This window comes from Centruroides vittatus, unplaced genomic scaffold (assembly GCF_030686945.1).
Source record: "Centruroides vittatus isolate TY-2023 unplaced genomic scaffold, ASM3068694v2 contig_742, whole genome shotgun sequence".
Taxonomy (NCBI): domain Eukaryota; kingdom Metazoa; phylum Arthropoda; class Arachnida; order Scorpiones; family Buthidae; genus Centruroides; species Centruroides vittatus.
The window spans coordinates 1,274,374-1,299,709 of record NW_027122478.1 but is presented as its reverse complement, the minus strand read 5'-3'; the positions used below and the strand labels follow the sequence as shown (position 1 = coordinate 1,299,709).

The following is a 25,336-nucleotide window of genomic DNA, read 5'->3' as shown; positions in this document are numbered from 1 at the left end:
GCTTCAACATGTATCTCGAATGTTGCCGGGTAGGATACCTCATGCAGTTTTACAGTATCAATCACGAGGATGACGACGGCCTGGATGTCCACAAAAATGACTCCTAGATCCTGTCTAGCTGAGACCGAAACAGATCAACATGGCCTAAATTCGTGAATGGTGTATGATGATAATGATGGATAAATTTTAATTTAACAAATGTTTGACCATCATTGAATGCAATCATCAAGTAACATATTCAGAACAGTAAATAAAACAAAATTTAAAAAAAAAAAAAAAAATAAAACATTGTTTAACAACATAGGTCATTTTGGTAGAACACATTCATAATTTAAATTAGGGAACTTAACCATACATAAAATTAAAAATTTGAACCATGTCTGGTATGTTAATGTAATTTAAATAAAGTAATATGAAGCAATAAACTGAATAAGTATATACAAATGCAACACAGAAAACATTATGTAATGCATACAGAGAATATCATAAAATGTTTTCCGTGCACTTGAGAGACCTAAAGCCTTTTCAATTGATACATTTAAACTCCCTGGTATACTTGTAAACTCCAATTTTTTAACTCTGTGTACATACGGATGGATTGCATTAAGTGTTTTCTGTAGATCAATTTATGTACCTTGTGACAAGGCTTGCTGCCAATAAGATAACCAGCAGTCTCTTCTTGATGATGAACTTGTGTTCTTTGAATGTGGCCTATAATGAGCCTGATGCTGCACCACCATACTACCAAATTATTTTCAAACCTATCATCTAGTTCTATCTACCTTCTCTTTGTCATTTCTAAGAAGTATATATATCCACAATGACCTAACTGCAGCTCTTATAGACCTTTACTGCAGTTTCTGTATATTGATAAATTTTTTTATAAACAAGGTACAGTACTGTACATACTACTTACAGATATGCAAAATTTTTATAAGTTTGCCAACTATTATGAAGTATAATTTACACATGGATTGTAAGCGTAACTCACTAAATAAGGAATTCCCGAGATAATGAAAACATGGTTGTATCTTTATCAATGGATACAGTGACTGAAAATTCAAAATTATTGACTATTTTTCATCCATTAATATAATTTCATTTAATCTGTGGCAAGTTGTTGTGGATTAGCAATATTATAGTCATAATCTTGTGTTCTAAATTCAATGAATGTATGAAAGTTTTTTCAATAAGTGCAGGTGAGGGGCATTTGTCAAGAACAGATTGGAGCTGTGTTCTTTGTGCATTTTGGCAAAAGCAAATGGCATATGTGTTGCTGGGATTGCATAACAGCATGACTGGGATGTAATATCTTGACTAATGGAATAGTTGTGGATAACAAATTATTGTATTTTATTGCAGAAATCAGTTCATCTCAGTGCACTCTATAGATGCTATATAACCAAATAAAGGAGAGCAATATGTTTTCCTCTTCTTGGATGCTAAAGATTGTGATGTTTTTGGTCAATTATTCCTTGCATGCGTTGACTTTGTTTTGGAATTGTTTGTCCTTAAGTTTAATACAGAAGTTCATATGGTTATGAAAGTTTTCCATTGTAAGAGGATGGGTCTGGTTTATTGGATGCCACTCCAACAAACCAGACCCATTTTATGAATGTTGATTTTGAACATCCAACATAGTTTTTTAAGCTGTATTCTTTTCATCTTCTAAACTACCTATTTGATTGTCCTTGTGGTAACATCATTTAATTACCAAATATTATCACTGAAAATTCTACCTTCTGCTTGGACCAAATTGCATGCAACAGGAGATGATTCCCTGCAAGATACAAATCACTACAACTGAGCTTAAAGTATCTGCTTATGAAAGGCCGTTTGGAATGTCAGACAGAGTTAGACTGGTAACAAATTTTGACCTAGGAATATATACCAAGTGTAGCCTCATATATATACATTTATAGAATGCTATTTTCATTAATTAATAATATAAATAAACTGCAGGTAAACAGCATGTGTCTGGTGACAACATCACAAGTTGCTGGATAGATTTTTATAAAAAGTAAAACAGAAGTCCTCAAAATGTAACCCAAATTATTTTTAAGTGGCCCAAAAAGTAGCAAGTTGCCTAAATATAGTAGCCTAGAGCAGTGTTCTGCAACTGGTGTGTCGTCACACGGTGAAAGGTGTGACATGAAGTTTTACATATTCTGTTAATTTCAAATTTTATTTATATATTTTTATTACAGTTGTGTTTCTTATGCTTATATTTCATTCTCTGTCGCAGCACTGATGAAATAAGATGATGTTTGTTTATTCTTTATTACAAGCCATTCATTTTTGTGTATTCTAAGAAATTATATGTAAAATAAATTTGCTCACAAATGTTGATGTCTGTTTAATAATAATAATAAGTTAGTGGCATTACATAATTCTATTAATAGTATCATATCCTATGTATTTGAGGAAAATAACATTTTGGTGTGCCGTGTTGAGTCGTGGGTGTGTTGCAAATAGAAAAAGGTTGCAGAACACTGGCCTAGAGCCTTACAAATATCTCAATCTGCTACTTGTAGTCCAATCTTGCAATCCAAAAACTCAGCTCTTATTATGAGATAAGAGAAAAAAGGGTAAACCATGGATAAGGTAACTCCTGAAAATGTGTTACTGTGAAAGGAAAACCATGTTGACCAGATTAAGGTTGTACTTGGTCTCTTATAGTACAGAGGTACTTTGATCTAAATGAACAAGTTAACATACACCTATCACAGTTTGGATGGAATTTTCACTTCAAATTTTGAAGTAGCTGTATTTTGAACTAACCAAATTCCTTAACATGTAAATTTCTATCTCCCCGGCAAGAACAAAAGTACAATTGTGACGGGATTTTGAACTCTTCAAGTTCAAACTAATGAGGATTTCTTGTATTTACATATTATAGTTATGGACAGAAACTGAGTGGCAAAGAGCAGCAAAATTTTGCTTACTATAAAATTGCAGTGCAGTTAGACAACTACACACATCAGAGAACTTCCAGATAGCTTCCAAAGAGTTTGACAAAATATCATCAAGAGGTATATGTTATCAGTGGTGATATTCAAAATATTTAACAAGGGGTTCGCTAGCAGAAAATTTTTCCCTGACAATCACCGACAAACGAAATGGAAGTTTTGGCTAGAAATAAATACAATACATTTTCTTGCAACCATATATCTAACAATCAGTGGCGTATTTAGAATGTAATGAGCCATGGGAGAAGGCCAGGTAACAATAGTATTTTAGAGCTGTTGACCTTTTTTTTTTCAAGGCAGAGAAATTCTTTACCGCAATATGGCGCTTCTAGAAATAGGCACATGTATGTCATCATCTCTCGAGATACATTATACTTTTTCTTTGCTGTCCATAGCCCGACACGTGTTCCTCAGCCATCTTGTATTGTCTCGCGCGCGTGGCATTCCGGGATCTCTCTTATGACTGGATCTACTTTCAAGAACACTCTTGAATCGATCGCAATTAAACCTCGATTGAAACGGTCAAGAGAGATCGCACCAAGACATACTCCCTGACCTTGCTCACAATCTAGATTGAAATGCTTGGTGCAAACGGGGTATAAGGCCCTAGTTTAGTAGTATTACAGAGTATAATACGCATATTTTAATATATTTAAAAAAAAAAAAAACAAACCCACTGAGAAATGTTCCGTGTGTTTAACAAGGTTCGGGAAACTGAAAATTTTAACAACGGGTTCGGGCGAACCCGCTCGGAAAACTGAAAATTTTAACAACGGGTTCGGCCGAACCTGTGCGAACCCGCCAAATATCACCACTGTATGTTATGTAATAAAGTTGCCAGCCACCTTTTCAAATATCTGTGACATTTTGCAGAGCAGTACAGCATAAATACATGATTAGTAAGTATTCATCAATACACAAGCCCATTTTCCTAATAGAGGTGCATTTTTGACACATCAGAGTGATGTAGGAATGACAGCATTAAGCAAAACTTCAAGCCCTCTACCACTCATACAACATATTCTGGTCATAAGTATAACAAGCAAATAACTTTGGACCACTGAACCTGTTCACAATCTGGGAATCATCACCTCATTTACAATAAAAATAAAATCCAAACAAATGGACATAACACATATTTGGACTTTCATACAATAGATCTTTCTGGAAACTTGCTAACCAGTCTACAGATAACAATTTAAGTAATAATTAATACAAATTGAATCTCCTTAATCTGACAATCTTGGGATCTGACCATTGCTGGACTACAGAAAATGACCTTTAAGATTCCTATTAAAAAATCCAGCAACAAGTAGCTTAATTTTTCTAGTATGTGGTATAGGACACCATCTGTTATGGTATTTTATTAAAAGCTTTTATTATTATTATTAATTACTATAAAATGGTAAAAAGTTTAATTTTAAAAGTAGGGATAAGTTTAATAAAAAAAAAATTGTAAATGCTAATAACAAGTAAAATCTTCATTAAGTCCAACCCTACTTGAGATATGAAACATGACCTTCTCTATCTCCCTATCTAGTTGACTTTTAACTACCAAATTTAATAGCATCAATCTCCCTAAATACACTAACTTCCCTTGCAAAATTTCAGAAATTTTCAACAAAAGGAACAGGAATTATTAAGTTTTAAAGTGAATGCCCTCCCATATACACATTCCAACATCCATAAGCACAGAAAAAAACACCTAAATATTTTGCATTTCTTGACATTTCAAGGTCCTGAGTTCAAAAATGTAAAAATCTTGGAAGATCATTTTTGACCAATTGCCATATTTTCTGTTATATATAACAGATGGGAAAGAAAAACCACCTGTGTAACCATATGCTTGTTCCAAACACACATTGCAGTATTACCAAAGGTAGAGCCAAGCTTCAGAAAATAATACAACCATTAATAGTTCTATACAAGGTTTTTATTGTTTCATGTAATATTAAGACTAAAACTAAACTACTTGTAGTTCCTGTAGCTCAGATTACATCAGAAGTCAACAGAGTCTTCATAATCAGTACTGCCTTTAAGGTATGCAAGGTTATTAGGTTCTCTACACTCATCAGTTATGTGTATCAGAAACAGACAAGTAGCAGAAAAATGAATTTTCTACATTGAAATGAGTAAGTTATTAATGACTTTCTTCAAACACTGTTGCAATGTAGTTGCTTTTGGTACTTTGGCTTTTCTTTAATTAATTTTCTTTGAATTAAATAACTAGACATAACAGATCTACAAATTAGCAGCAGCAGACCCAAAACATGCCAGATTAAAAAGGTTCAACATATATATTGCTTAATGTATAAATAGAATCATCAACTGAATTATTGAAACTATTGAAAATAATTATATTCATCACTTCCTTAGGAAAAATATGTTAAACAAAAATCTTAATGTTTTTCTCAGATTGTAAGTATCATTGCTATTAAACTGTTGGTGGAGTAATGAATGCAATGACTATATTCATATTAAAAATTAAAACTACATTTAAAAATTAAACAGTTTACATAGAAGTTTATTTCTGCAATTGAAAAATTATTAAGCAAGTATCAATTGATAGATTAAATTATCAATCAATCAATCTTTATTGTAATAAGGAATATCCTTGTTACAGGGGGGTAAATTAAACATGAAAGAAACACGTAATATCTAGTTGTACAACATATAGTTGTTTTGTTATTACATATAAATTGAGTAAAAGATAAATATAATTATACATATAAGAAGTTATTATTAAATGACGTTCTCTGAGACTTGATTATTAACATCATTGTTAAGTATGTTGGTAATTTGGGTAAAAAAATTATTTAGTTTGTACATTTCATTCTTTGATAGATTACCAATTCTTGTTTTGTAATTTAAGTTTTGATTCATGCCAAGTATTTCTATTATTTGATATTTTTGACGATAATTATTAATAGCTGTACAGTCTTTCAGGAGATAAGTAATAGAAAAGTCGATTGTTTTGCACCAGTAACAGTTTTGATTGGAAAAGTTTATATATGTATTATTAACCAGTAAGGAATATTTATTAAGCCGAAGTTGTAAGCATAATTGTTTAATATTCATATTTATATCAGCTGCAATAAATCTGGAATCAGAAGGATAGATTAAATTATTAAAAAACTAATATAAAAACAAAAAATGAATTCTATGCAAAAGAAAAAATCATTTTTGATGTGAAATACAATCTACTATTTTACTTCATACAAAATAGAATATGATCATCATTCTAATCAAGCAATTAATTCTTTTATGTAACTTTTTCTTAATGTTAGTATTTCACTTATGATTAGGCTTACCAGACATCTCGCTTTGACCGAGACTGTCCCGGCCAGTTTGTCATTTTGTCCCAGTTATTTGGTAAAATTTTAAAAGTGCTGAATATACAAGTAGTAAAAATAGTGCAGCCTCGGATAAAATGATGATTTGGCAACTAAAATATCCCTCTTACACTCCCTGTTGCCAATCTAAATTTTTTGTATCTACAGTAGCGGCCAAAAGTAGAGCTACCCTTGGCATATTTTTAAAAAATGCGACCTCTATTTTGTTTACCACCTACTACATAATTAATATTGTGATAGTTGAAAAGAGCACAAAAAATGAGTCAAAATACTCAATTGAATTGAGCAGAATTTATTTTAAATTTGATTTAGAAAAGAAAAAACAAAGTTTTTACATTTTACACTGTGACAAAAGTAGAGCTACCAAAGGAAGTATGCAAATTTTTTTCTAGTATTTTTAGGACAAAATATTAATACTTTGTGGCATAACCAGAGCTTCTGATCACTGCATCACATCTATGTTCAATTGAATCAACTAAGTTGCCAAGCAGTGATTTGGGAGTCTCATACCATGCTTTTTGGATGGCAGACCACAGTTCATCTGGATTCGAATACGTATGCTGGGATATACAGCACTCAACTTCATCCCAAAGATTCTCTATGGGGTTTAGGTCTGGCGATTGGGCTAGCCATGTCATAAGATTCACCCTTTTCTGTTAAAACCATTGCTAACCATACCAAATTTGCTGTGTGTTTTGGGTCATTGTCCTGTTGGAAGATCCATCCCCTTGGCATTGAACAATGTGCATTAGGAAGCATTTGATTCTGGAATATATCCCGATAAATGGTTTGATCCATTATTCTATTAATTCTTATTATGATTGCATTAAATTCTGAGTTACCAGATAGTAACTAATTTGAATAAGTATCTCATTTATTGGTAATATTATTTAATTTCATATTATTTTTTATTTGCAAGTAATTATCAAGTAATCATTTATCAACGATTCATGATAAAAAAATGACAAACAAAATCTGATAGAACAAAACATACAGAAACCAGACAATAACAAAATCAACACAAAAAATGAAAATGTGTACTTGCTGCAAATTTATCTTTTGCAAACTAGAGGTAACAAGTTTTAAATATTAGTAAATATGAGAAAATATCTAACTTAAATATTTTCTTTTGATATATAAGTTAGATATTAATCAGTTTATATTTGGAAATGATAAAATCATATTTTTATTATGATTACTATTTTCTATTCTGTAACTTACTTCTATCAAATAAGCATAAGGTAGACGTCTGCCAAATTCAACATTTGTTGCGCAGATATAAACAAGTCCATCTTCAACAAGGACGTGATACATATAACTAGAAAAATAATGTTATAAATTAAACATATATTTAAATTGTATAATTAGTAAATTACAGGTTTAACCACATAAAATGAATATTTGCAAGTAAATATATATAATGTATTGATAATTGTTCTTTAATTATTATTTTTAATAGTTATTAAAATAAAAATTTATCTAAAAAATTCTTTTAATATAGAAAAGAAATTAATACAGAAAAATAAAAAATATTTATATAAATTATTAGTAAAAATTTATATTCATTATTATTAGTAAGTTCAAAATTAAATAAGTTTTAAAATATCTTTCACTCTTTTTTAGCAACTTCTTTAATTAATTATATATTGAATATAATTTATTAATTCTTAAATATAAATTAAAGAAGTGGCTAGAAAAAGTGTGAAAGATGTTTTAAAACTTATTTAAAGAAGTTCTAGCTTTCTGTGCATAGAATTTAAGAATTAAAGTATTTTAATTACACTTATAATCTTTTTATATTTAGGTGCAAAACTAATAATGCAATGTAGAGAAAATCTTTACTGCATTAATACAAAAACTATTACATAAGAATATTCCAACTAAACAGTTTTCAATTCAAAACTTTTACCAGATTGAGATTTTTTCCCTAGTTTTTATGCTTTTTTTCTTCTATAATTTTCATTTCTTAAAAAATTGTTTATACTTAAGTTAATTAAACTAATATTTGAAGAACCCATTGGCCTTTCAATTGCATGTGGACTTTAACTATTCCAACAGCAAAGCCATTATATACTAGTATATAAAATTAATTTTGAATTTGATAGTATAAATTTAAATTGCTCTCATCATTTTTCTAAAAAACATACGTGTAACATTTAACTTAAGTTACTCTGTAAAATATGCACTAATAGAAGACAACACAACATTTTTGTACATTAATGATTTGTAATTACTATAAATAAAACAAATAACAAATTTATAACATATAAACAAAACACATAATTGGTACGCATCACCTAGTTTCACTCTGAAACTAGGAGATGGTACCAATTATGAATTAAAATTTAATGTCAAATACAAATTGGAAAATATGAAAACATTTGAATTATAACAAACTGAAGAAGGGTATATGGCCTGAAATGTATACATATTGGTATAATAAAATCTCAGTAAGTTTTTCAATTGAAAACTGTGGTGTGACAAGTTCTTAAAATTTATAGAAAATTACATATAGCTGTTCAGATTTATTACAATATTGGACAAAGAGCAAATAATTATAAGTTTTTGAATGTATTTTAAAATTTAAAATTGGCAAGGACACCTAAAATATTAAATTATCAATAATAGATGAAATATATAAAATATATTAAAATGTGATGACTGGACAACATCTGGGCCATTGAAGCACTGAAAATTTACAAGACTGAGATAAAAGGAAAAAGTATTAACTTCAAGGATGAAAGACATTTAGCCTTTGCTTTGCAATCATAATTCAAGAGATTTTAATCCAATATCAAAAAAATAAAATTTCATACTGCAAAAGAGTTAAAAATTGCTTAATTAATACTAATATTTATTTTATGTAATTTAACCATCTTTTATATACTGTATTTAAGGATTATTTACAAAAGCTTCAATCCAGAATTGGATGATTTTCAAATACACAGCTACACATGCAGAATGCTATACTTTCAGCTCCTATTATGTCTCAAATGTTTGCCTTTGAGAAGATCCACAAACGAGATTCACAGCTATGTTCTGTTGTTGATAAAGCAGCATCTCCTACAATATGTCAAAAGGATTATTAATCACTTTATTACACAATGCTTCCAGCAATTTCTGTATGTTGTTAAAGAACAGGACACTTTATTAAGAAAATTATTTGACCTTAAGCTGCGAATGAAAGTGTACTTCACCATTTGTGACTTTCAATAACTTCCATTAGAACTGAACCCTGCTTCTGCAAATCGCATTATTTTCTGATTTTCATGATAAACATGTGCACAACTATCATTCATCTATCTTACAGTTGCTCACTTCATCTGCCACTCCACCTCCTGTTTTGAAGGTTCCATGTATCTTCAATCTAGAGGCTTACCCATCGGTAGTCTAACTTCAGGTATCCTTTGTGAATTTGTGGTTCAATTGTTGGAGCAGAATTTGCTTCCAGCCTTTGAAGATTGTGTCCTTCTTTATTCCAGATACATGGATGATATTCTAATTGTATGAAATTGTAACCCTCCCATATAAAGCTTCCTTAATATAATCAACAACAACCCTTACAGATTAATGTTGTGACTGGAATAGCAAAGTGACCATTGAGTTCATTTCTTTGATGTCCTCATCACTTTCAACAATGATGCTCTGACTGCTGATGTTTATCAAAACGTGTCTCACAATCCACTTTATAAATTATCACTAAATACTTTTGGCTGCTTAGAAACACTTATTTGTTTTTTTATACTAATGTTCTCAGCCTAATGTATAGGCCATCCTCAGGTGACTGATTTCTGGAACATCAGTTACAATCTGTTCCAAATTAGAATACATTATGTATAGAACATTAAATATTTGAGTATAAAGAACACACAAATAAAAATCTAATATAAAAGTAACTCAAAAATAACCTTAAATTTGAACAAAACTGCTCTTTCTAAACTTTATTAAACTCTGTTGTTAAACATGCCATGTATTTGAAATTGCCACTGCATTACATCACATGCTTGGATTCAGGTGTTAATAATTATCTGTAATCGTTTAGTATAGGCCTATTGTTCTGTTCCTTTACTGTACAGTAGTTTGAAATAATGGTGTACTATAGTTTAGTTGCATTTTTTTACTGTATTGTATCGTGTCAAAGTGTAGATCATATAATTTTGTAACTTTGGAGAGAAAAGTTGAGGCAATTACCGTATATTTCCACAGATAAGATGACCTTCAGATAAGACAAGGTATAAATTTTCGTTAAAGTTTTATAGTTTTAACATATATCTGTCCTATAAGACAACCCCAAACTATCAACAGCCTATGAATTAATTTAGATTAGCGATCATCATCTGGATAACAACACTGTATAGCATATATGGAATTATGTCCTATTTGTAATTTTTCAAACAAACAAATTTTATTTTCTTGTATCTGGCAGCACTGCCTTGTGGTTGTTGCAAACATTTGCACTGATTCGGGCATTTAGGTAATGATCTTGACTATTCACAAAAACGTTGTATGGGCTACCTGTTTTGTGGAATATCCTACTCTCTACTAGTAAATAATTACGGTTTGTCTGTTTTTTCCTCAGCAGCTCAATAAACATAACTTTTAATATTTTAAATGTTCTTGAAACCGTGTTTTTACTGTATATTGAGTATTGAATACAAGACCATGTTATTTATCAAACACCTGGTGTTTGATCGGTCTTGTGTTCAATGCTCAATAACTTTTAATACTTATTTTGTTCTAGTATTGTTTTTATTGTTACATAATTCAATCTAATTTTTTTCTGTATCTGTCCTATAAGACGACTACAGATTTTAGGGGTCTTTTTTTATGATTCAACTATCATCTATTTGCGGAAATATTGTAAAGTACTATCTTCAGTATCTAAGGAAACCGACACTAACTGCTGCCAGTAAAACTTCCATTAACCTAACGGGTACTTTACGTGGATTTGAGATTAGTTGCCAGGCCTGTTTTACACGTGCAAAAAAAAATTACGTAAGAATACATCAAATAAGATACAAAGTCAATAAAATTTCAAATATATTTAATTAGCAGTTCTAATTCAAACTATGTACAAGATTCAATAATCAAAACAAAATTTATTAAAGAAAAATCAACAAGTCAACCCGACAATAGAACTCAGCTACTTAGCTTAACTTAATCGTAATTACCCTTTGGAAATTCGACAAATCAAATACTTAAGAACTTTGAACAAAATCTCTTACGAACTAAATGCCTATCTGTCACCTCACTATACTAGGAACCTGTTTCCTCAATCCTTTCGCTATTGTCAAATTGAATTCCTCTTTAAACACCTTGGATCACCTAATTCTCAATCTGGACTTTGCCTCAAATTTTACACTCAGTAGTACACCTCGCTCTGGAAATCACCTTGATCATCTTCAGTTATCATGCTGGTTTTATTCTGTGAGGTGACGTCACAAATCGTCATCTCGGGTTACTCCCCTTATTTACATTCTTATCGCTAACATACAATTTCTTTCTGGCAGCTCATTTCTCCGACAATTCTTACAAACCATTTACAAAGTATTAGCACAATTTTTCAGGATGTTTTTACGATGGTTTAGTAAGTCTTTCTTCTAGTGAATGTGGAGACTCCCCTCTCCATTTTTTTTTGCAAACTTTTCATTTCTGCTGGGCAGCGCAAGTGCACGTGATTTTACCTACGGCGCTTTGTTCTTCCGTGAGTTGGTTTATGTTTTTTTTTCTTCCTTTTTTGTTACTTAGGAGAGTGGTGGGGAACCTTTGTCCTAACTAAACATAAGCCCCAAACAAAATATAATAAAACGAAAAAATAATAACAAAATAAAATAACGCCTGGACTTAGTTCCTTACACCATACCAAGTAGAAAAAGGAATATAAAGAAAGTGTGATATTATTTAATATTCTATATACAATGTATTGTATTTTGATACAGTTTGTAACTGATGTTCCAAACATCAGTCACCTGAGAATGGTTTAGAATGAAAAAGTTAGTGTCTAAGCAAATAAACGTTTCTCAGCAGCCCAAGATGTTTAGTGATGAATTATTCTTTCTGCTAAGTATGGGTTCAGTTATCTACTATATTTTACCAGCATCTCATGATTCACCAACTTACAAATTGACTGCTTTCAAAGCCCTTATGAAAAAAAGTCTTTTCCCACTGTTTCAGTACATTTCTTAGACAGTGGAAAATAAGATGCATTTATAGTATTTAGCAATACCAAATTAGGATACTGGTCCAGCTTTATCTCCTCATTGATACAATGCTATCATTCTCATTTAAGTTCCAACTCTGACAAGACTAAGCCATACAGAACAGTCACCTACAGCAAACTCTTGAATAGGTACAAAGATATAACTCAATCCTACAACTTTCAAATTGCTTTTAAAAGGAACCTGAAAATATTCTTCTTACTCAGGGATGACAAAGATCCCGCAAATGAAACTACTCCTCCAGGCATTTACTCGATACCTTTATACAACAGGATAGATTATCCTTTTGAATATATTGGTTCCACATGTAGACTCTTCATACTGCAAGATCAAAGAACATCAAGATTCAAATCAGAAAATGCATGACTACAACTATCTTAGCAGCCTTTGTCTCTGACCAGGTTAATGATGTACTTTTTGATAGCTCATATCTAGTACATCACACACAGACTTCTTCTCATCTAAAATATCTAGAAATACTCAAAATCTATAAAGCAATCTGTAAAGGACACACAATTAAGAGTAGAGATATGGCCCTGTTATTGCATGTGTGGAAAGCTTTGTTTGAAGTTATCTAGTTTAATTTATTGGTTATCATCATCTCTCGGTTATTATTACACTTTTATTAATTTTAATCTCCTTTTGTTATATGTTTACTCATTTATATAAGGTACTTTTTATTTATATTCATTTTCTATGCATTTTTATTTTAAATTATTTTCTTTAGATATTTTATTTTAACCATTTTTATGTACTTATTTTTATGTTAAATATTAACCAATTTATATATTCAACCCTTGCATATGTGATATGTAATACAATCTGAATCATTCATCACTCGTATTTTTAAAGCTGTTTTCTGTCCTATCATAAAAACTTGATGATATTTAAATAACATTTTAAAAATTTGTTAAGTTACTAAATTTGTTTTTCATTACTGGATTAAGGTGTATTTTGGGTTAATTAAGGTATTTTTGTCTTTTAGTATATTTAGTCATCATTAATCTATTTATATTAATGATGACTATCTATAGTTTATAGTTAGAAGGAGTGTTCAGAGAGTTCCAGGAATGGACATATAACTAAAATATCAATAAAATATCAAAAGATACAATTTTTTATAGTTTATTTGTTATCATTTTCATGCATTTATAATAATAGTAATAATAGAATCATCTCATATGCACATGTGTAATAATTGTTATTTTCATTAAAAAAAATCAAGTAGCAATTTTCACGAGAAGTTTAAAAGAATGGAGAATATGCATCATATTTTGCATTAAATTGAGAAAATGCCCAACAAAAATGTATATCGTGATAAAACAACCTTTGGAAGAAAAAGCACTGTCAAAATTATGATGATATGAATGATCAATACAATGAACAATTGCAAATCTCAAGAAATAATGAAAATATTAAAAAACTTGATCAATCATTAGTGTAAATAGAAGGTGCAATAGCTCAAGAGTTGTAAACAGTTGGAGATATCTGTAGAACAAGTCATGTAATCACAATGCAAAATCTTAAACTGAGACAGGCACTAGTAAATTTTGTTCCTTATTTTCTGACAGACCAGCAAAAATAACTCTGCCTGAAAATATTCTAGACCATGATGATTAAACATGAGATAAATTGGATTTAAAATTTCATCATTAGTGTTAAAATTTAAGTATATGGCTTTAATAATGAAACCAAGAGACAATCAAGTAGACAGTGAGAGATGGGTATTAAGATTTTTTTGTTGGTAATTTTTTTTGCATGAAGCAGATCAATCATTATTAACTTATTTCTGAAGCATCATCAATCAACACATTTAACATTTTATGGTAATTATGCAAAATAATTTGCCTGAAATGACCTGAGAAATGACTACAGAATAATTTGATATTCTATTATGACAATGCCAAACCATTATAATCATTACTTGCCTGGCAAAATATAGAAATGCTATTCTGCAACCATCTTACTCTGATCTACTTCTAATTACTTTTTTTAATTGAAAGTTGAAAAAATTTCAAAAGGAAAATGGCTTGAATGAATGCTTACTAGACAAACCAAATTTTGTGAACTCTGAAAAACATTGATTTTTCTAAATCTCTCCTGAATTTGAGCAATTATTAAAGAAAGTGTTTTGAAAGTCAAAATAATTATTTTGAAAAATAGTCTATTAAATAAATTTCTTTACATCCTAACATGCTTTGATGTTTTGGCCCATTCCTGGAATTTTTTGAACACACTTGTATGTTTTTATTTATCTTCAAAATTATATAAAATTTCTTTGAATTCACTAAAATTATAATTAATTGCATATTATTTCAATAATAAAAAAAATCTTTTGAAAAACTTAATAATAGATCAATGTTAAGTATTCCATTAATGATAAAAACTAAGTTTTTATGTTTATCCAGAGTAAAAATGTAGTTTTTTTTTTCTTTTATAGTGCAAAAAGCCATCTTTTCCATTAATTTGAGGCAGTCTGCTTTAAATCTATTAGTTTTTTTATCCTCATTTTCCAAGTCATTAATACATATGTTTAACATTTTCCATTTTTATCAGTTTCATTTCAAATTGTATTAGATGCCATTTAATTATGAAAATCATTTACAATTTTACAAGGCTTTATATAGTTTTTCAAATATTTTAATACTTACTCATTACTGGTATAACTTGTTTTTGTGTTACGGTGAGTTGAAATATTAGGAAGCATAGATAGAACCATAGTTTCAAAATTTCCTGAAATTTTTTGACTGCTGACCAATAATACATCATCTCGTGCTATAGTACTGTATAATATTCCAGACATAATTCCTTTAAAATGTTATATTTCACAAATTCTGTAAAAGAACATTTTATACATTAATTTTATCAAAAGTTGAAAATTAAAAATAAAAATTTCCAAAACAGATAAAAATATGCTTAGATAATAACCTTACAACTTATATCAAATGATCAAACTCAAATGTCTATCATTATTAACAAACTAGACAATTATTCAAACTAATAAACTTGTATTACCAGAACAACAGCAAGTTACATGAATGGTTCATGATATATTGGGTTTCTTCAATTTTAAGGTATTATCGATTCAAAGATGCACCATGATTTTTACATTTAGTTTTAAGATATTTTAGAGGAATAAATTTTAAATAATCAATTTTATTAAGTTTATTAATAAGTTAGAAAAACAGTACAAATACTACAAGAATGTTCAACGACTTATGCTCTTTTTCTTACACATTAATTTTTTTCCAAGATAATTTTTTTAATGCTGTATCTTAACGGTCTCTTGAAATTTTAGACATTAAAAAGAAATTTAAATTAAATACTCATTATCAGTAAAGCTCATTTGAATCAATGTAGGGTAGATGTACCAGTTTTGGCCAGTGTAGTACCAGTTCTGGCCAGAAAACAAATTTAACTTAAAAATATAATCACAAATGAAACAAACTTTTATTGTTAACTGTTTGAACAGTTAACAATAAAAGTTTGTTTCATTAGACAGATTTGAATATGTGGTGATTATACTTTTAAGTTAAATTTGTTTTCTGGCCAGAACTGGTACATCTACTCTACATTGAGCAGTACAGCCAAAAATGTCTTATTATTGGTGCATAACATTTCACATGGTTTGCTTGTGATGACTTCCGACTGTTATTTTAGGCAGTAAATGTTAGAGGCTAGCAAATCTAAGATGAAACTCTATTTCTAAAAAGAAGTATAAAAAAAAAATCTCAGAACTAAAGAAATATGGTATTTTATATATGAAACTGTTCAAATGTACAGTACAACCAAAGTTCAAATGAGTGGAGAAAAACCATTGAGAATGTCAGACTGATTCATATTTATATATTTATATAAATATTGAGTGAATAACTCACTCAATATTTACAATATTTTAAATGCAAACCAACATTCTAAAACAAAAATTAACAGTGTTAGTTTTTGAAAGTTAAGACCAGATATGGAAAGCTTAGGGGCAGGAGGCCCCAATTAACCATATATTAAATATAACATGATATAGTTATATAAACATATAACTATATCATGTTATGTTAGATCATTTAAGCATTCTAATTGTATCAGACATTTTTGACCTGATGCAGATGCTATTGGGATCAAAAACATTTGTCATAACACATTTATATTAAATTATATTTGCTGGTATATTTTGAAGGTTTTGTTGGTGTTATTTAATATTGTATAACCAACTTTGGTGGGAAGATTTATAACTATATTACATTATTTCAATTTAAAATTTTCCTCCTGAACAGTTACACAAATGACTATTATCAGGAAAAGTATAATGTACAGGGGCAGGACACTACTAAATTGGGATTGAGACTATATATTTTAAATTAAATAAATTAAGAATATGATTAAAAATTGCAGCCTGATATTGTGACAATGTCACAATAACTTTTGCTTGTTGTATTTAGAATGATAGACTAAAGATGGCCCCGGAGAGGCTGAAGTGTTTTCAGCCTCTCCGGGGTGTAACTTGACGAACACCAGTGTTCGTCAAGTTACAACTACTGAACACTAAGGTTAACATGATTTATTAATATTTAGCTGTCATTTTCAGTTTTAAAATCAAACAATTTATTCTAGTTTATACTTATTTTCATAGCTACAGAAATAGGGTTGGGAAATACTTAAGCATCTATCCTATTCACCTGATTTTATTTTTCTGTAATTTTGAATTGTTCCAGACACTAAAGGAGCCTTTAAGTGGTCAACAATTTCCATCAATATGTCCTTCTGATAGCAATAAGAAATGTCCATGCACTCTGTGAAAATGGCTCTGTCAATGGAGTATAGCATCTGCTAGACATTTGGCAACAGATGATACACATAGCCAAATTCTATGTGGAGGACCTGTAAACTTTGGTAAGTATAACCTACTTCATACTTTTTATTCATTAGCAACCGATAACTGTGACATGACCTTGTATCTAAGATATAAACTAATTACAATTTATCAAAGATTTTATCTGTAAGCTTTATTCAAACAAATTAATGCATGAAATTCTTTGGATGGTAAAATAACAATGCCTAAATATCATTACAGAACAATGATAAAAATTAAATATTTACGTCTATGCAAATATTTGAAATGCATAAAATCTATCTAAGTTAATGTTTAACCCCAAAAATGGCAAGTATGTAAAATAAATTTAACAAATCACTTAATAAAACACTAATGTTAAAACTTAAAAGCTAATTACCTTATCATTCAAAAACTACTTAGTAATAAAAATTTGAATATAATTAATTCATTTTTTCTATCTTTGATATGACATATCAAAAATAATATATTGATTTAGCTGATTAAACCATAATTTTAAAGATAAGTGAATATGCCATACAAATGATTATGATTTTGTTATTAACCAATTATATTAATCATAGCCTGATAATTTTAATTTTGTTTGACATTAATTATTAATCACTCACAACTCCTGAGGAGTCACACCAAAAGTATGGAGTCTTATTGAAAAGTAATTCATAAATTCAGAAAATTTTTTTAACTAAAAATTAAGACATGGAGGTGATTAAAGATTAAAAAGCCCTTTTTAGTAATCACTGATTTTTTGAGAGATAACAGTGAACAACATTTTTAAAGACAATTAGAAGATTATATGTAGAGTGACAAAGCTAAATGATCTAATGCATTTGGCAAGGTCAATTCAATGCTATGATTCAAGCGAAAATGCCTTTTGTTTTAATCAACAAAGGGACTCGTGATATATCCAGAAGGTCAGCCCAACCAGAATTGCAATTTAAGATTTTTAAAAGATTTTCATATTACAAGTAATTTTTAAATAAGGAATGCCATGTCTGAATAACCAATGATGATCCTGGCTGGGATTTTTACAGAGAGCTTCAGCAACTTAACAGAGTGGAAAAAATTTAGTATATTCAGAAGGGAAAGAACTCTCCAAGATGTCAAAAAAAAAAAAAAAACTCCCCTTTAGACAGTTGTCTTACATGTTTCTAAAGAGCTCCAAGCATATAGAAATAAATATTTGCTCTATTTGCCATGAACAAAGAGATTTTTTTTTTTTTGAGAAAAAGAAATATTTTTTGGCACAAGATTCTTTAGTTCATTTAGCTTTTCCAGTCTACATAAGTTGATATACGATATTTTAAAATCTGTTTAAGAGAACAAAAATAGAAACCAAATGATCATCTTAAATAATCAAGCTATAACTCCACTAATTTGATGATTAATACAAAGTAATTTGCTATTAGAGGTAGACATTAGGCACCATCTCTTAACTAAATTAATAATTATAATTTTAATAAGAAGTTATATCCTGATTATTTAAGGCAGTGTTTCCCAACATGGGGCCTACGCCCCACAAGGGGGCAATTTGATTGTTAAGGGGGGTAATTCGAAACTCGTCCAGAGTTTAAGTTAACCGTAGAGCCGCTGTATGCCATATTTATTGTAAATATTGATTTAAGTTAGTTTTAATTTTCTTTGTTTCCCTTTCCTTCTAGAACTTTCCTTTATAACCCTTTTCTCTTGGGTGGGATTAACAATTCTGGGAACCACTGAGAACAAAGAGATGAACGAGGCCCTGAGGCCGGTGAAAGAGGAGGAAGAACATTCTTTGCCCAGACCTCGAGGTGGGCAGACGTGAGTTGTGGTGTTCCAGGTCGCGTTTGGCAATAACTGAAAAGTGCAAGAGACTGATGAAAGGATTGGGTTTTATCGTGGTTACGATAAAACAGTGTGGCAATTAAGTGCAAGAAAAAAGCTTCAACGAACACGACAACAAGAGACCTTCCAAAAGAGTTCAACATATATGTTGAGGGGGCATAAGAATTTTAGAAAGGCTTAGTTGGGGCATAGCACTGATTTAAGGCAATCATTTGGTTATGTTTCTATATACATATCAGGCTTCGTATGTTTGATACAGAGTGGGTGATTGGTTAACAAACAAATCAGATAATGAACACTTTTGTGAAAGACTTTTATGTTTGGACAACAAATACCTCACGGAACAAACAGAAGAAGCAGCAATGTAAAGTAATTGAATAGTGAGTAGTCTTCTCTTGTCTTCAGGCAACAATTCAAAACTTTTCGAAGTGCGAGAGACGTTGACTTCGACACTCAACCTGGTATATACTGATTGGATAGTATTCTTCTGAACTTTGAATTAACCTTGTAATTCCAGCCTTTTATTTTTCTGACAAACAATTCTTTTATAGTAATTGCGAGACTGTCAGGGCAGGCACTCATTAAGTTTTGCATTGGGGTTTTTTTTTTCGAAAGGTGAGAGTATAATAGCAAAGGTACAGAGTAAGCAGTAGTCTGATGTTGCTGGGCAGTATGGCTTAAACAGGTGTACAGTAGGCCACAGTTCAATCTTATCTCAGAAAGATACTGTATAATGAAGACTGAAGCAGATTAAGGAGTAACAAAAATCACACTGAGAAATAAAGAACATTGAAGCGCTCATAATGAAACCTGAACTGATCTGACAACAGAATAATGCCAGGAAACTCGGCGAAATACGTTTTCTTCTGAAAAAGAAAATGAATGCCGATGTCTGCTCTTAAACATCTTTTGAAGAAGTGGGATGATGTCAGAACAACGGTCTTAGAATGGCATCCAAACCAGGTTGAGGTTAATAGGTTTGGGAATCTCTACAATTACAATGCTATTAATTACTTCCGAAAAATCCTGAAGAAGAGAGAAAAACAATTGACATTAGACAGATTCTTTAACTCCCACAAAAGGAAAAAATGACTAATAAAAATGCAAGACTGTGTACACAGTAGAGCATCGATTATCCGACCCCTGATCAACCATCACATTGGTTAACCGACCACATTCTAGTCGGCAAATTCAAATGTCCGCTAGTGATGTGGCGCTACAATATTTGACTGTGTGTTGGCTTTAATATTATTTTTGTTAAATTTTTGCATGTTTTAGCCGGAAATACTGGCTTAATTTTCTATTTTTTCTTTATTTCTGTATTTATTTTGTGCAAAATAAAGAAATAATTTAACGATGATTATTATTTTAAAAAAATTTTGTTAGGCTTAACATCGATGAAAATTCAATGCGAAGTAGGTTAATAGCGATATACTAATATGCTTATTACATGAGATATACTTTTTTTTTTTTTTTTTAACTCTTTCCGCCCTGTGGGCACTAAGAGGGCCTCTTTTAGTAGGCCCATTATGGGTTCGGCCAGGCCCACAATGGGGCGACCGGGTGGTGAGGGACGGGGCCTGACATATTCGAACGGACCACCCCCTGAAAAATTCCTGGGGATTATTCGACCCGTTCGGATTCGATCCCGGGTCCCCCAGAGCAGTAGGCTGCCACCTTTACCGCTCGGCCATCCGGCCGTCACATGAGATATACTAATATACTATACTAATAATGTATTTTTTCATACTTTTTGGTTATCCGTTTTTTGTTATCCGACCAACCTCAGTCCCCAATTGAGTCAGATAATCGATACTCTACTGTATATATATTTTTTTATTACATATAAATAAACGTAGTAAGAAAGTATATTTTGTTTTTTACTTTTTGGGGTCTCCAGAACAAACTAATTAAATCCCCATAAAAAAACTTATGGTAAATCGATAATCGGTTAACAAACAATTCAGATAGTGAACAAAGTCTTGGAATGGATTATGTTCATTAACCGATCGCCCACTGTACTTATATATATACACCTCGCCAGGTAAAATATTAGCTGACTGAGTGCCATTGTGGTACTCAGTCAGCTGTACAGTACTTAGCTGTGTGCCAGTTGTACAGTACTTAGGCCATGTGCATAGGAGTCAGTGCCCAGCCAGTGCTAATAGCATAAGGTTATATATCTAAATTTAAATGCATCTGGAAGTAAAGGCTAGCTCAGCAACTGAGTGGTGTAACAGGAACTTGTTTAGCCACTGTTGAGTGCAGACATATTATGGCCTTGCTCCCTGGTTTTTGTTCTGATAGCATGGGTTTTTCACCCAGTACAAACCATTCTAATAGAAGTGCTTTATCTAATTCAGAAATAATAAAATTGTTAAACTTTCCAAATGACATAGACTGGTGGAAGACTATTTTTTGTTGTTGACCCTGGAAACGGACCTTACAGTATTCAAGACTTTGTTCCTGAACTGAGAGAAATCATCGACTTAAAGGATATTGTTCATTTTGGCACCTCTGTGGTGACCCATGTCTTTACTATCGGACTTAAAAGTGAAGCTGCAGCAGAAACTCTCTTGAATAAAGGCACCATAAATGTAAAAGGTAAGCCTTGTATTATTATTAATATCGAAAACTAGAAAATAATAGCTACAATTCACTGGTTACCGCCTGAACTATCTCACGAACTTGTATCTAAACATTTTGTTAATTATGGGAAAATAATAAGGTGCGAATTTGTTAAAAGAAGCATGGAGGGTCTAGAACATATTCTCACCAACAAGCGTCGAATTTGGATAGAATTAAAAAGGGACGTTAACTTAGAATCACTACCTTACTTCATTAAGGTTAAGGGCATGTCTGGAGCAGTGGTGATAGCAGGATGTCCTCCTTTATGCAACTGTTGCAAAAATATAGGCCATTTACAAAGGCAGTGTACTGTCCCAAAATGTAAAAAATGCAATATGGCCATAACAAGGATAAATGTGTAGAAATCACATTTGCTTCAAAAGTACAAAATAAAACAGACTGGGCAGACATTATGGATGATTTTGATAGAGAATGTTCTGGAAGGGAGGAGAACAAAGGAAATACAGTAGTGAACCGAAAATCGGAATCAATTGGGGACTGGGGTTGTTCAGATTAGGGATTTGTTCCGATTACGGTTTATGTACGAAAAAATATATTAACCTGTCCGATGTTCAAATTTTTCTCCGTTGCGTGTCGCTTCCTGTTGAATTTTCATCGATTTTAAGCCTAACTAAAATTTTTATAATAATAATCGAGGCTATCGTATCGTTAAAAATTATTTCTGCATTTTGTACAAACAAAATAAATATATTGAAGAATATAAAAACATGAAAATTATACTTTAGAAGTAAATTTAGTATCAAAAACGTTCGATTCAGCATGACACAGTCCGACTGAAAATCGTGCCGATTACCGGCGATTCCGATTACCAGGGTGCCGATTTACCAGGGGGTGAGGAACCTTCGTCCTAAATAAACATAAGCCCCCAAACAAAATATAATAAAACGAAAAAATAATAATAAAATAAAAATAACGCTCGGACTCAGTTCCTTACAAGACAATTACAAGTATTGAAAATGGTGAAACAATAAAACCCCCTACTATCTCTTATAATAATGAAAACTTGACACCACTCCTAGCAGCCAAACGAAGGAAAAAAACGAAATTCCTTCCAAATATTAATGTTACAAGGGGTACAATACAGGCAAATGACCAACACAATAATGTACTCACCACGGAAAATAAATTCGATTATCTCATGGATATGAGCGAAACCAAAACAACATTAGAGAACAATAATATTGAAAATGTGTGCAATAATATAAACACAAAAGACCTGTCTATCAAAACAAACAAGCCAGAAGCAATGATAATCCCACCAAAATTAACAGATTAAAAATTCATTCAATAAAGATCAATGGTCTAAACCAGTGATTCTCAAAGTGGGGGTCGTGAAAAATATTTGGGGGGGGTCGCTGAAAAATTGATGCCAAATCAATGTTTTTTCAAATATTTTATAAATTTACTATGGATTCATGTTTAGAAATAATAGAAATAAAAAATATATAAATTAATTTTTACTATTGCACATATAAATAATAAAAACAATATAAATATTAAAATACGAGCCTAAATATAATATTCATAAATTTGTGCTCTATTGGGGAATCCCCAGAGTTCCACTCTCCGCCTAAACTATGATAGAACAGCGTTGTCATTTGAAACAGTGTTCGCTAGCAGCGTTGTGTCTGTAGGCAAGTCGAGTGTCTATTATCCGAAAACCGATCAACCGAAAGCGTTTCAGTAGGCTAATTTGAATTCCCGCTAGTGCTGTGGCGCTGCAATATTTGGCTTTGTCTTGGGATACTCAGATATTATTTTAGTTGATATGCGTTTTTAACTGGCAGCACTGGCGCAACCATGAGAGGATACTTAAGGACGCGCCAGTATTTGAACGAGACTTTTTTCCCATCGTGAGTGGTAAGTTTTGCTTGTTTTTCTGAGGACTGTGTTGTGCTGAATCGGAACGTTTTGAGACGAGATTAACTTCCGAAATATAATGTTTTTTGTTTTTACATTTTTCAATATATTTATTTTGTTTGTGAAAAATACAGTAAGGAAATAATTTTAAAAAAATTTCGTTAGTCTTAACATTGACAAGCGGCACGCAACAAAGAGAAATTTCAACATGGAATAGATTAATTAAACAAAAGAAATTAACTCCTCCTGAATTTAAATTAACCCCCTCCCTCCGGGATGTTTTTCTACACATACTCATTCTTCGGGGGTCCTTCGAAATTTTTAAGTGCAAAAGGGGGTCGCGGACCAAAAAGTTTGAGAAACACTGGTCTAAACAACAAAAATAAACAGCAAATCTTTATTCACTAACTTCTTACCAGTAAAATTGACATCTCATTAATTCAGGAATCAATGCTTAGTGAAAATGAAAACTTTCATCAATTTGCCCGTAACATAAACAAATTTTATCAATGTATCTGGTCCCATGGTAACAGAGGAAACACAGGAACAGCAATTCTTGTTAAACACGGCATCAACATCATATACCAGGCACATGACGACCACGATCGTTTGGTTCTTTGTGATATAGAATTTTCACAAGGAATTCAGAGAATCATTTCTGTGTACTGCCCATCAGGAGATCCAAAGGCAAGACAAGACTTTATCAATATCCTTGATTTTTATCTGGATTCTACTAACGAAATCATATTAGGCGGTGACTTCAACTTTGTTGAGAAGGAAATATATAGAATAGGAAACACCTGCAATAAAAGTGAAACAAAAATTTTCCAGACCCTGAAAGATCGGTTTGATTTAATAGACATTTGGCATAAAATGAACCCTCATAAACGTGAATACACATACCATCAGAATAACTCTCACTCCCGTTTGGATAGATTCTATATTTCTGGTCTTCTCCATCAGATAACATTGGAATGTGAAATCCTTCCGAATCATTTAACTAATCATAGCAATGTTATTTTAACACTCGACTCCTCAAAGAGGAACTGCAAATCCAAACATAGAGTAACTACACCCTGGAAAATGAACATAAATCTACTGAAAGATGTCGACTTCCTTACCGAAGCAACCCAAGCGGCATTTAACATCATGGGAGAAAACGACTGTGATTGGTGAGAAACTATGAAAAGAAATATTAAAAATATTGCAGTTAAAATAAGTATAAATAAAGAAAAACAACAACGTAAGAATATTTAAACAGGTTATGAGAGCTGAAACAGGCATATAGGGACGAAACCTTAGACCCTGGTAAGCATCAAACAGCCATTGCAAAAGCAAAAGCCAAACTAAAGGCATATCGTGAGAACCGTTTATATGGAGCATTTATTCGATCTTGTGCAGAACTCTGTGAACAGGAAACTCATCCGCCCAAGAAATTTTATCAAATTGAAGGAATGCATAATCAATCTAAAATGATCAGTACAATAAAAAATGGGAAGAATGAAACAATAACTGATGATGAAGAAATAAGAAAGTTTATTCACCAATACTATTCAAAAATATTCGAAAGAAAAAGTTTTCACAAAGGAAAGGCACGAGACTATGTCCCGAATGCCAAAG

At 31.2% G+C, this 25,336-nt stretch overlaps 1 protein-coding gene across 1 annotated transcript in view; it reads right to left on the bottom strand.

Annotated features, from left to right (window-relative positions):
• Positions 1 to 25,336, bottom strand: part of LOC136981060 (vesicle-associated membrane protein 7-like) — a 41,140-nt gene that overhangs the window by 5,400 nt on the left and 10,404 nt on the right. Inside the window, exons 2-3 of the mRNA XM_067277337.1 lie at positions 15,192 to 15,374; positions 7,544 to 7,640 (exon numbers count right to left, since the gene is read on the bottom strand). Coding sequence (XP_067133438.1) covers positions 7,544 to 7,640; positions 15,192 to 15,343 — 249 coding nt within the window. The 5' untranslated portion in view covers positions 15,344 to 15,374. The remainder of the gene's footprint in view (positions 1 to 7,543; positions 7,641 to 15,191; positions 15,375 to 25,336) is intronic.